The sequence below is a fragment of the Eucalyptus grandis genome, chromosome 5 (genome assembly GCF_016545825.1).
Source record: "Eucalyptus grandis isolate ANBG69807.140 chromosome 5, ASM1654582v1, whole genome shotgun sequence".
In the NCBI taxonomy this organism is placed as follows: domain Eukaryota; kingdom Viridiplantae; phylum Streptophyta; class Magnoliopsida; order Myrtales; family Myrtaceae; genus Eucalyptus; species Eucalyptus grandis.
The window spans coordinates 14,155,405-14,169,197 of NC_052616.1; the positions used below are offsets into that span (position 1 = coordinate 14,155,405).

General features: G+C 39.4%; 1 protein-coding gene across 2 annotated transcripts in view; it reads left to right on the top strand.

Moving 5' to 3' along the window:
- Nucleotides 1-4,179: 4,179 nt before the first annotated feature.
- The window catches only part of LOC104444308 (BEACH domain-containing protein C2), a 31,090-nt gene continuing 21,476 nt past the window's right edge, over nucleotides 4,180-13,793 (top strand). Inside the window, exons 1-5 of one of the 2 annotated variants that reach the window (XM_010057965.3) lie at nucleotides 4,180-4,426; nucleotides 6,810-8,865; nucleotides 9,709-10,496; nucleotides 11,164-11,871; nucleotides 12,789-12,923. In XM_010057965.3, the coding sequence (XP_010056267.2) occupies nucleotides 6,849-8,865; nucleotides 9,709-10,496; nucleotides 11,164-11,871; nucleotides 12,789-12,923 (3,648 nt within the window). In that variant the 5' untranslated portion in view covers nucleotides 4,180-4,426; nucleotides 6,810-6,848. The remainder of the gene's footprint in view (nucleotides 4,427-6,809; nucleotides 8,866-9,708; nucleotides 10,497-11,163; nucleotides 11,872-12,788; nucleotides 12,924-13,793) is intronic. The other variant, XM_018874041.2, reaches the window with a different exon arrangement.

Below are 13,793 nucleotides of genomic sequence, written 5' to 3' on the forward strand. Positions count from 1 at the left end.
TCATCATATACAGAGAACTTGGACACACTGCAACCCTCGAAGATAACTCCACCAAGTGCTTCAATGTCGTCTATAAAGTTATATACAAATATATCATAATATGATATTGTGATGTTGCCAAGTGAGGAACCACTAAAAATCAATTGCTCACCACTCAAAGATAAGTAGGTCACTAGGGCAGAATGCATCCTATAGTCAATCAGAATTATCATTAGCAAGTCATTACAGTATCATCAACTCCCTAGTGCATTATAAAAGAATTTAAATCAGACTTAGGTTCACTAAAAAATTTTAATTACAAAAGTTACATTTCAACAAGCAAAACAGAATAACATACCTAATGATTCGAGAACATTTTTGACTGTACATGTAAAACACACGAATAGTACCATTCTCACATCTAACAATTGCATCAAGATCAAGGTAACTGCAGATCGGATGTCATTCTTAAAATAAACAAATTTGTCATTACACCAACATCTACACTAAGATAAAATATAAAGAAACCAACTTATTGGAGTCTATATTTCAAAAGATATGCATCCTAGAGACAAATGACAGAATGATTACGAATAATAAAGCATCATTAATTGCACCATGTCTTCTTATAAGATCAAAAAATCTGCTCTTAATTATTTGATGCTTAATAGGTATCACTATTTTGCCACTTTCCTGGTGAGGGATAGTCCAGAAAATTTCTTAGTGTTATTGATCAGAAGGAAAGCTCAATCTGTTCTCATCTACATAAAGTCGGAAGATGCCGATCCACATGGTCCACAAGAAAGACATTCCAAATTCATTTCTAATATGAACATTAAATACTAACTTAAATGACAAGTTCATAACATTGGAATGCTTATTTCTATGCAATCACGTGAAAACGTTTTTGTTAATAAGATTATTTCCTATGGATATTGAAAATATACTTGGTGTTCATGAACCTGTTGCTCTAAGAAGGCAAATAATATTCAAGTGAGTATATTTCAACGCACCACAAACACAAAACCTTAGATAACGTTCCTTCATAGAGTGGAAATATGCTTCTCTCACCTCCATGCCTCCATATGCCTATATGAGTGCCAATCAAGCGAATGATATGCAGAAAGTCAATAGGAGACTTTTAGAATGATAAACTCAAAATAAACCATAATCTCAAAAACGTCAAACTGAAAAATGAAACTTCCAGTCAATTCAACAACAACATACTCAGCATCCATTTGACATTCTATTTTTCACTATCTACCTAGCTATGAAACAGGACTATAAAAGAAAAATAGACACAATATCGCAAAAATTCCCGAGAAGATGAGGTGGCCATACACATTGATGCAACTCCAAGGACTCACAAACAAAAAAAGAGCAAAAGGAAACGAGAAAAGTTTGAATTAAGTGAAGTGCGGGGTTACGATCCACCCAATAAGAAGAGAAGTTGACGAACTCATGAGAATTCCCCCCCTCCCAGAGACCAAGTCAACTTAGTCAAACAAGCGTACATCATAGCAAATTCATTCTTATCGAACGAAATTCGCCAACAAGACAAGCAGCCAAAGAACTCACCGTGCCTCTCATTTCAGCTAACATGTTTAATAATCACAACAGGGTCGAACAAAAGAGCAGGTAATCAACAGCGAGCTAAGGAAGAAAAGAACAATAAAAAAAAAAAAAAAAGCGATAGAGACATCGGGCCCCCTCAAAAACCCGAAACGAAAAGACCGCGTGAAGCAAAGAATCCTCAAATCCGAGAGAGTGAAAACAGCCGGAGTCATGGAAGTCAAACCAAAGTCATCGACGCTAGCAACGAACGCAAACCCAACCGAAGATGACACAAGAACGACGACAGCTCCAGCTTCGGTCCTTCACCAGCGAGATTAGATCAAGAGGAACCCTAGAATGCGAGGAGCAAAAAAGAGGGCGGTGGTGGCGGCGGATTCGATGATCGGAGAAGTGAAGAGTTTTCTTTTGTGTCTGGGTTTGGGTGAAGATTGAAGAGTGAAGAGTGTTTAGGTTTGGGACTTTGGGTGAGAGGCTAATAATGTGTTCGAGGTCGAACAATGTTTTGATCCTAACCTGACCCAAAAATATTTGTTTTCTTATTTCATGATAATTACCCAAACAATTTTAAGACCCGAAACATGTATTTAACTTGTTTCATGTGTTTGGGTCGTGTTCGAGTCGGGTTTTTGGACACCCCTAGATCCCGCCATTCAATTTCGGTTCTTTGGTATGCTCATTTTAGTGGAAGCTTAAGGAGGGAGTGGAGCTTGAAGATTTGAAAAAAGAGGGAGGAATTTGGAGCAGGTTCGTGAGTTCTTTTTCTTTTTTATTCTTTTCCTTTCCTTTTTATGTTAGAGAACGAATGTCATGCTAGTAATGGTAAGTCGATGTGATCACCGTGCGGCCGTGCAATCAATCTTCTAAGAGTTTGATGCCACAAATCTGATTTGTCAAGTAAATTTTATGCGGTGTTAAACTAATTTTAATTCTTAAATCTACCAATCTAATCGAAGCTTTCTTTTTTTCTGACCAACTTTTAATTTTTTTTCTAAAATATAATAGAGGTAGAATGAAGCTGCGATTTTGGTGACGAGACGGGGCAATGATTTATTCTTGGCCCTTATCCTAGTAACGGCCTGGACTCAAGAGTCCTATCCAATCACTCAATTAGGCCCAGTTAGATTTATTGGTAAAGAAGTTCGTCCAGAGCCCATGAAGAAAGGCCCATGAAGTCCAAATTCTGCATCCATAAAGCCCATGAGACCCATTAGGCCCTAATGGATCAGGCCCATAAAAAAGAGCTCACAATTGAATCCGGGCTCTGTTTCTTTAACGCCTCTATTCACAAAAATTCCCCCGAAGTTAATGGAAATATAAAACTAAGTTTACGAGCATGTTAATAGTTTTCTTTATACCTTTTTTTTTTCCTAACATTCCATTGCGATTCTATTCCATTAAATATTATTTAAACTCTGATACCACCTTCCTATGTCCAGCTTCACAAAATGAATGTATTTTATTTACTAAAAATTGATAACAACCTTAAATGACATATATATGCTCAATATAGATTAAATTATATGTGATATCATGTCCTCACAGTGCACGGACCATGTAACTAGTTAAAAGTAAAAAATGCCACGTCCCATCACCATTTATGATAGCTTATCAAAGTGAACGTCATAGTATACCATATTACCTAAAGAAAACAATAAAAAGACGAGGCCAAATATTTTAGAAAACTTTGGCACGACAACGATGCCGCTATGGTGTGAATCAAAGAGAGCGCAGGAAAAAGTCTTCTTGCTATTTTATGATCGGTAATAAGCAAGTCCCTTTCTCCCATACAAATGCGCGGGTTGGTTGAAATTTCCAACTAAAGAGAATCAAAATATCAACCTTTATCAAGAAAAAGTAAATTATACACAGTAGGTGATGCTAATAAAGTGCATTTGTTTTTTTTTTTTTGAAAGGGCTTATATAGTATGTAATTCCATAAAAATGGCTTTAAATTTTCAGATTTCGAAAATGATCTTATCAAGAGGGTTAGAAAAGGTGAAAAGAAGTGAATATCACTCAAGCTAGATCGAAATGGTGAAAAAGAAGAAGAAAGATACAAACAAGCTAGTGCCTTCATAGCTAACTCCTCATTCACACTCTCTTCACTTATAAGCCAAGCAAAGATAATTAATTATTAATTTTCCCAAAAGAATAAGATATAAAGCCTCAATGATTAAAAAGTTAAAATAAAGGTAAATGATATAAATGGTCTCACGACTTTAAATTTATTCAATATGCTCATTGAATTATATCCTACTTGGAATGTTGTCTTTGAATTTGTTTGATATAGTCAACGTATAGTAGGCCTTAGACTATATGCAATTGTCTAATGTTGTACCCCGATGTTCACATCAAACAAATTAAAAATTCAAGAATGATATTACATGTCAAGTTAAAGTTTATAGATTAGATTAAATATGGGTTAAAGTCATGAGACTATATGTGCAATCATCCCTGAAAAATAAAAAGACAGGTTGAAAGAGAAAAAGAAAAGTAAAAAAGTTTAAAAAAAGCAAAGGTCCGGTTTTACCAAAACCCCCATGGCAACGGGCGCTAATCGCCATAACCCCCTCGACCTCGGATCATCGCACTTCCCCCTGTGGTTTTTGACTGGTCTTTCGGAATTCGTTTCCTCGGCTGGCTCCCCCTGCTAAAAATTTCCAAATCCCCTCCCCTCCCTTCCCCTCCCCTCGCGCTTCCGCCGCGTTGCTCTCGCGATTCGCTCCGACTCTCCGATCTCCATCTCTCCTCGCCGCAGCAGCATTTCCGTCCCCCCCCATCCTCAATCCGATTCGCCGATCGCGCATCCCGTCGACCGGCGACCTCGAATCGGATCGGCGCCGCGCGCCAGCCTCTCCTCCTCCTCCACCCGGTAATCGCTCGGCATTTTCGCCTTTCTGCCTTCGTCCGAGTGCATCGATCGCGTGCGTTTGCGTGATCTCCTTTGACCGGGCGCCGCTCGATCCCGCGGGATCTGCGGAGCTCGAATCGGTTTTGCTCGTCATTGCTCGTCGTCGAGTCTCTGGATGCTCCGAATGCTTGAAGTGTCAGGCGGCTTGCGTGTTGTGCAATCGGTTGACTTCGGTTTCGCGTGCGGTTTCGGTATCGTGGACTTTTTTGTCGGCCGGCTGCGGGGCATGCGCTTGCTTGCCTCCTCCAGTGAGAAATGAAGGCCCGCGTGTGATTGGATCTGCCAAAATCTCTTTTTTTTTTTTTTTTTTTTTTTTTTTTTTTTTTTAATTTTTTAATTTCCGGAGTTGGCCGCTTCTCTGTTTTCTTGCGTTGTAACGGCGTCGGAGACTATTGTGTTCCGGCGGTCTTGTTTGGCTAAGTTTTTCCTGTTTGATTAGTGGTGGCGAGGAGAGTGAGCTTTGAAGTTTGGAATTTTGTTTCGGGAGGTGGTTTTTATTATGGCGGTGGGAACTCCGATTCGAGAGTGCAAAGGAGATGTGATCGGCTGTGTCTTAAGTACGCTAGTTGAGTTAATCTAGGAGACACATAGTGCTTTACTTTTGGAAATTGCTAACTGGGAGAGGGTTTATGAAGCCTTTGTTTTCTTGGTTTTACTATAGTTGTGGGAGAAACGCCCATAGCAAAGGGATTTTCAGGTCTCCTCTTTAGTGGTTCTGCCAATTTTGGCTCCTGAAAGACGATGAGGAAAGAAATGACTGCTTAGGTCCTCTTTGGTATGTTGGAATGAGGATGAAGGAGGAACTGTTCCTTTCCCCGTAGCTTTTCATCATGTTTAGTATGTTTTATTAGATAAGATTCCTTCAGTAGAGAGTGCACATTTCATTCCCTAAATGAAAGTTTTGAAAATTATATTTCCAAAGTGTACTGTTTCCTTTATTTCTCTCGTGCACGTCCTTTCTATGTCACAACCTAAACTAGAAATTGAAGTCACCATTACTCTTTCTATTCCATTATTTGGTTGTTCCACTTTCACCCTATGCCTTAGGTAAGAGCTGATATAGAATGGATCATAATGTCTTAAGGATTTTATAGCCGACCCAGCATAGTGGGATAAGACTTAATTGATGTAGCTGCAGCTGCTGTTCTAGCTATCGTAAGAATACATTTTTGCTAAGAGGGGGACTAATATTCCATTGATTTTGTTTTCAAGATTTTATGCTATTTAGGTTTAAGGACTCAAGTGCTTTGATTCTCCTTTATCCTATTTGTTAGAGCATGTAACTATTAACTACTCCTTTGCCTTTAGCTACTTAGACTTTTAAATCAGTCAGCATTGGTTTAATATATACCTGATTGGAGTAGTATTATCCTGTTCCATGCTTTAGTCTTCAGGAAATCCAAGTCTACGCATAAGGGTGAGTGTTAGAGCATGCAAATATCAATCCAAGTGTTTGTTTAGGCCTTTAGATTATGAACAGTGATTTCTATTTCTATACAATTTGATGAATTGGCTTGGGTATGCTAAGCTATTTGCTTATGTCATCTATGGCAATATTTCTTGGAGATTCTTTGTGGTTTGAAGAACTTAAACACCTAGGGAGTTCTGAAAACTGAGAAATCTTTGAAAACTAGAAAATCTTTATTCTGCTTTTGTTTATGTGGAATGTGGACTGATCTAGACAAACATTTTTTTTTTTAATTTTTTAATTTTTTTTTTTTTGGTGGTGGAGTTTGAGAGAAAGAATTTCTTTGTATATGTTTATGTGGAGCATAATGAGGATGGAAATCATACAGGTCACTTTGGTGCCATAACTTTTGTAAGATGCTCACCTTTTTAAGCAATTATTTAAGTGCTGCATCTTTTAAGAATTGATCACTTAAGTTACATCGGCAATTTTTTTGCCAGAAAATCCTTTTTGAAAATTCTATGTGGGCTGGAAATTAATGTCAAATAGGATTTTCCGACAAGGAAATCGCAGATGTTACTTAAGTGATTTGATTTTAATAGTTATTGACACTTAAATGATTGCTTCCAAAATTATGGCACCAAAGCAAGCGCTGTAAAAAAGTTATGGCACTTTTAGTGTCCTTATCCAGAGAAAATATTTTGTCTATGCATGTTTGGATTGTGTTGGCAATGGGAAATTATATAGCAAATATCTATTAAACTATATTGTTGTGCCCATTTGATGTCATTCGTATTATAAAGGTTCCATTTCTAAGTGCATGGAAAAAGAGAGTATGCAACCCTGTTGCACTGTCATAGAGGCACAGCATTCTTATTCATTTCTGTTAGTTCCTCTACCCTTAGCTCATTTTTTTTATTTGTGCCTTATTCTAAGTGGAGTGATAGGCAGATGGAGTGAAAGTTGACTCAGTCTATGGACAACACAATGGAAGAAGAAGAAGAAACTAAAGAGCTAAATGAACTGCCTGCCAAAGATTTGGGTGATATTGGACAGATAGAGGAAATCGCAGGACCATCTCATCAAGCTGATGATATAAAGAAAGATGGTGCATCAGAAGTAGAAAGTAACAATGTCATTGAGGAAGGAATTGATTCTATAGCTGCAATCACTGATGAAGACCATTTTGAGCAGGTTTCTTTGAAAGATCAAGAGAAATCTTTTGGCCAAGACCATGACACTTTAGTGGATTCAAACAGGTCATCAACTTCAGACAATGCGAGACACACATCTGTGTCATACTCAGCAGAGGTTGACTCTTCACCTGCTGCTGAAATGCACCATCACCACTCCACATCAAGTCCTGAGCCTGAGAGGCAGTTGGTTGATGCCATAAAGCAGTCATCCTCTGCAACCAGTCTTGATTCAGCTTTTCATGAGGATGTTGGATACTCTACTGTTGATTCCCCACAAAAGAATAAATTAAGAGCCGTTATGCCAAATGTATCTCCAGAGTTGTTGCATTTGGTGGATTCTGCAATCATGGGAAAGCCTGAGAGCTTAGAAAAGCTGAAGAATATTGTTAGTGGTGATGAGAATTTTGGATCTGGAGATGAAATGGATAGTATCGCCTTCTTGGTAGTTGATTCTCTTATTGCCACAATGGGTGGTGTAGAGAGTTTTGAAGAGGATGAAGACAACAATCCCCCAAGTGTGATGTTAAACTCGCGGGCGGCCATTGTGGCAGGTGATCTTATTCCTTGGCTTCCTTGGGTGGGTGATAGTGATAAGTTTATGTCTCCCAGGACAAGGATGGTCAGAGGACTACTTGCTATATTACGGGCGTGTACTAGAAATAGAGCAATGTGCTCCATGGCTGGTTTGTTGGGTGTTCTATTGATATCTGCTGAGAGGATTTTTCTCCAGGAAGATAATTTAACTGAGGCAATGACATGGGATGGAACTCCTTTATGCTACTGCATTCAATACTTGGCTGGGCATTCACTTAGTGTTGTTGATTTGCATAGATGGTTTCAAGTCATCAATAGAACTCTGAAAACTGAATGGTCAAAAAGGTTAATGCTTGGATTGGAGAAGGCTATGAATGGGAAGGAGTCAAGGGGGCCTGCATGTACATTTGAGTTTGATGGCGAAAGCTCTGGCCTGCTTGGTCCTGGAGAGAGCCGTTGGCCATTTATGAATGGTTATGGTTTTGCGACGTGGATATATATTGAATCTTTTGCAGATACATTAAATGCTGCAACTGCTGCAGCAGCAATTGCTGCTGCAGCTGCAGCTAAGTCTGGCAAATCATCAGCCATGTCTGCAGCTGCTGCTGCCAGTGCACTGGCTGGTGAAGGCACTGCACACATGCCAAGGTTGTTCAGTTTTTTGTCGGCTGATAATCAGGGGGTGGAGGCATACTTTCATGCCCAGTTTCTAGTTGTTGAATGTGGTAGTGGTAAGGGCAAGAAGGCCTCTTTGCATTTTACTCATGCATTTAAGCCGCAATGCTGGTATTTTATTGGTCTCGAACATACAAGCAAGCAGGGGATTCTTGGGAAAGCAGACAGTGAGCTCAGGTTGTATATTGATGGATCTTTGTATGAAAGTCGCCCTTTTGAATTCCCTCGAATTTCTAAGCCCCTTTCTTTTTGCTGTATTGGAACAAATCCTCCTCCTACTATGGCTGGTTTACAAAGACGTCGCCGCCAATGCCCTTTGTTCGCTGAGATGGGGTCTGTTTATATTTTCAAGGAACCAATTGGCCCTGAGAGGATGGCACGCTTAGCTTCCAGAGGGGGGGATGTGCTGCCTGCATTTGGCTCAGGAGCTGGGTTGCCTTGGCTGGCGACAAATGACCATGCGCGAAATATGGCTGAAGCAAGTGCAGTTCTTGATGCTGAAATTGGAGGATGCATCCACCTTTTCTATCATCCCAGTCTACTCACTGGCCGATTTTGTCCAGATGCTTCTCCCAGTGGCGCTGCTGGTATGTCATGCATTTCTTTGTTAACTATCAAGAGTAGGTACTCTACTTGGTATTGTGCTTCAATGGTATTGCAGTGATACTTTATAAGAGTGTTCGTGCCTTGCCATCTGAATATGTGAAATCCTAATGACGGAGGTATAGGTTGTTGTACCTGTGCTAGTATAATAATCTGATGGTTTCCTTGTACTTGTTGGAGATACCTGTCTCAATACGTTAATACAAATGGAAGAATTGCTTCTATTAGAAAATACGGCCTCTCACCATTACCTTGTTTTGAATATGCTCCTAGGAATTCAGTATTGTGTTTGGTCTTAGCATTGCCACTAATCAAGCGAGCCTGGTCTCTTTTGGTTTCTCTCCATGGTTATGCCCTTGCAAGCTGGTATACATGTAATGAGAACAGCTAGAAGTTCATGAAGTGTTTCTTATGAAGATATAAGCAATATACAGGCTATGCCTCTTATGAAGCAGATGAATTAGCAAACTTGTGTTAGTTTGAAAGTCGGATGAAGGGTGATGATATTTTGGAGTGGATGGAGAAAATTTCATGTATGGTTCTTAAGAGGCAAGGGACATAGAAAAGGTAGGAGGAGAGGGAATTTGTCGCATATTCAATTTGAATAACAAAGTCTGCTAAGGCATGTCCGTCTGGATCTCATGTTTATCACTAGGTTGTGTGTTTAATGTAGGTACCTTTTGGGATCTATCAAAACTCACCAATAATAATTTCTTAAGCTTGCTTAGTTTGTTGCAACTATTCATCGATTATGGAATGCTTTGTGTTACATCCTGTCATGCATCTTGATGGAGCATGATTTATGAAATTTCTTTGTGATTGTTCAGGTACACTCAGACGACCAGCGGAGGTTCTTGGGCAAGTTCATGTTGCGACTAGGATGCGGCCAGTGGAGGCATTGTGGGCCTTGGCTTATGGTGGTCCCATGTCTTTACTTCCTTTTGTGGTTGCCAATGTTGATAAAGATAGCCTTGAACCGCAACTAGGGGATCCTTCACTTTCTTTGGCCACAACTAATCTTGCCGCTCCAATATTCCGTATAATAGCTGGAGCTATTCACCACCCTGGGAACAACGAAGAGTTGTGTCGTGTCAGGGGACCTGAAGTTCTCTCCAGACTTCTGGACCACCTTTTGCAAACCTTGTCAGCAATCAATGTTGGCCAGAGTGATGGTGTAGCAGACGAGGAACTTGTTGCAGCAATTGTCTCCTTATGTCAGTCTCAGAAGATAAACCATGCTCTCAAAGTGCAGCTTTTTGGTAGGCTGCTGTTGGATCTAAAAATTTGGAGCTTGTGCAACTACGGTTTGCAGAAGAAGCTTCTTTCTTCACTAGCAGACATGGTTTTTACAGAGTCATCAGTGATGCGAGATGCCAATGCCATTCAAGTGCTTCTTGATGGCTGCAGAAAATGCTATTGGATAATCCGTGAAAAGGACTCTGTTGATAACTTTTCTATAAACGATACAGCCCGGCCAGTAGGTGAAGTCAATGCTTTAGTAGATGAACTCTTGGTAATCATTGAGCTTTTAATTGGTTCAGCACCTCCATCAATAGCTGCAGATGACATTCGGTGCCTGCTTGGTTTCTTGGTTGATTGTCCCCAGCCCAATCAGGTAAAGTGTTGTCCCGGAAGATTGAGTTTGTACAAAAAAAGAGCAAATAATTGAGTGAACATGTAGTCTCTTTGTTGAGTACTGATTCTGAGTTCATTTATTGAATATACCAAATTAAGTTTTGAGTCAACTGGGTAAAAACTGTTAACCAGCAACAGTTTCTGCCTGTCGATAGTCCTAAATTCGTCCTAAATTCAAGTTAGCATTGTGGTCAAGTTCTTATTTTCTATGCTACCTTCTTGAACTGTTAGGTACTTTCTTTTTGTTTGCTTAGATAAATAGTCAGATAAAGTTTCTGGACATGCCATTCTTTGTATTGCTGGTACACTGTAACATGGAGATAAATGCCCGTAATGAGTACTCTAGTTTTAGAACAGGAAAAATGGTGACTTGATATTCATCTGTACTTGGGTTCTAAATCTGATTATCTCCAATCTTTCTGGTGTTTGTCATGTGAAGTAGTATGTTACTCCTGCTACTGTATTTTGAAGTTTTTGTGGTAAGTCTTGCTTGATGGTGGCAGTGTTAGTTTGGACGTTACTCATCCACTGGATTATGTGGTGCATAGTCGACTTTATCATTCACTACAAAGGGAATCCTTCTCAATTTTAATGTCCCAGAAATAAATGTTTTGTCTGTACAATGATTTGTTGTAATACCTGTTCAGGTTGCCAGGGTGTTGCATCTGGTCTACAGATTGGTGATACAGCCTAATACATCTAGAGCTCACATGTTTGCTGAGGCATTCATAGCATGTGGTGGCATAGAAACCCTTCTTGTTTTGTTGCAACGGGAAACAAAGGCTGGTGATGAGAGTATTCCAGAATTGTCGACTGAAAATAACAAAAGTCTGTCACCTCAGGGATTGCAACTGGAGAGCAGTACTGGGTTTTCTGAAGTTAGCCAAGACAATGAAGTAGGTGCTCTGGAAGTGAATGAATCAATTTCAAATGAGATGCATCATGATAATTCCCCCAATGGTAGTAGTGGCACTCCCGTTTCTTCAGGCTTGAAGATTGAAAGGATGATATCCGTGTCTGAAAATCCTTTCTTGAAGAATTTGGGGGGTATAACCTTATCAATTAGCGCTGCTAATGCGAGGAATAATGTCTACAATGTTGATAAGATTGATGGAATAGTTGTTGCAATTATTGGGTTATTAGGTGCTTTGGTATCTCTGGGCCTCCTGAATTTTGGTTCTCCTGCCCCCTCGGATATGACGACTAATCTTGTGGGTAGTGGATTACATGAAGTAGGCAGTACAATGTTTGACGATAGAGTTTCTCTTTTGCTTTTTGCGCTACAAAAAGCAATTCAGGCAGCACCCAACAGGCTACTGACGAACAATGTGTACATGGCTTTGCTGGCAGCCTCGGTATTGCATAGACAACCTCTTCTATCTTGTTCTTCTTATTAATGAAAATGGTCCATCAATAATGAGTACTCCAAAACTTGCCTGAAAGAACCCGGACATAAGTAATCTAGCCAACAAAAATATCTGGAAATCCTTGTAAAGTAGGCAATATGCCCTTGGCTTGACAACCGGGAAAGAAAAGGCCTTTGATCCTGATTAACATGAACAATCATCATTGAAGGGTTGTCCTTTTTGCATCTCATGGTGCAACTGGAGTAGTGTGCAATTGAAAATTTTAATAGACATGTCTGTTTTCCCTTTTGCTTTGAGTGGATTCTTACCTTTCTCTTCTCAAGTCTTCATATGCCTTTCCTTGTGGTCCCTTTGCTTTACTTTCATGGTGTCACCCCATGTTCAGTACTTAAGAAATTGTGATCCTTGCGATAATGATGGAATACCCACCAAAACCATGTGCTGTATTCTAGGTCGGAGATAATGACATCTGTAGTATCTATACTGACATATCAAGTACCGCTGTCCATGCTCTCTCTCATTTCCAAATGTCCCCAATCAGAGATATAAAGCAGATAAAAGTTGCACTGAAAACATTGCTGTGTCCAAGTAAAAGTCTTGCTGCTAGTGTAGATTCGTGCAGATGTGCAATTGGTCTACAAGCGCAAGAGCACTTTCTGTATAATGAGCATTGATTATGGGTATGGTACTAATAGAGTTCTGCCTGAAATACAAGTTTGGGTTGTGAAATGAACTTCCAGCTGCACAAAAGATTTTTCCTGCCACCATGTCCACACATTGAGTCAAAATATTTGGTACAGGCACAGTCGGATTATTGTAACTGGGTATATCTGGTTATTTAACATAAGCAACAGGTACGATATATGATTTAGAGTTGCTTAATTGAACATCTTTTTTCATTTCAGATAAATGCTTCTTCATCAGATGATGGGCTGAATTTTTATGACTCTGGTCATCGCTTTGAGCACTCCCACCTTCTATTGGTCCTCTTACGGTCACTTCCCTATGCTTCCAGGTCCTTGCAGAGCAGGGCCCTGCAGGTAACATTCATTTATACTTTTTTCACCTCAATGGCTAAATCATTTTGGCTTCTTTTCCCTTTGAAATTGATATTTGAAGCTTGTGTGAGTTGATCATGCACTTAAGTTTTTTACTTGAACCTTTATCATGAAGTTTTAATATTCAGAATTTCATAGAGCTTGTTGAGGAACATGCAGAATTCTTTTGTGTGCTTCCTGATGATAATTGTTGGACTAGTTCTTCTGAGGAGGGATTTTAATTAAAGGATGCGCAAGTGGGTGGTATTTCATCATTCTTCATATTTAGGAAGCCAACGCTCACTTTCTAGTGTCATGCTTTCTATGCTGGTGCAAATTATGGTTAGATAAAGTAATCTATCTGCTGAATGAGGTGGGATTAAAGATTCATCTCTTACTTTTGTTGCTTAATTAGGTAGAAGACCTTTTTTTTTTTTTTTTTTTTTTTTTTTTTTTTTTTATCATAAACTAAGATAATACCTACTGGATATGAGCTAGAAGCTTCGGTTTTGCAAATGATAAATGCGATTTTGTAGAGATTATGCAAGTCCAATGTTAGTCTATGATTCCTTGACCTGTTCAACAGTGGTGGGTCTTTTTCTGTTTGATTTACATTTTGCAAAGGCTTGTTCAAACTTTGGTGGTTCTGCTCACTGAATATATTATTGGATACAAGAAGTGTATGTCTCAATAGCTTCATTTAGTATTGTAGGATTTCTTCCCTGACATCTTGAAGCTGAGCCCATTTTTGGTAGTTAGCAGCTCAAGATGTTCAATCAAGTTGCATTTACCCCTTACTTGTTGGCTAGATGCAACATAGTGGGTGCTGTCACAGTGTTTCTAGAATCTTTTTCTCCCATTGTTATCCTAGAA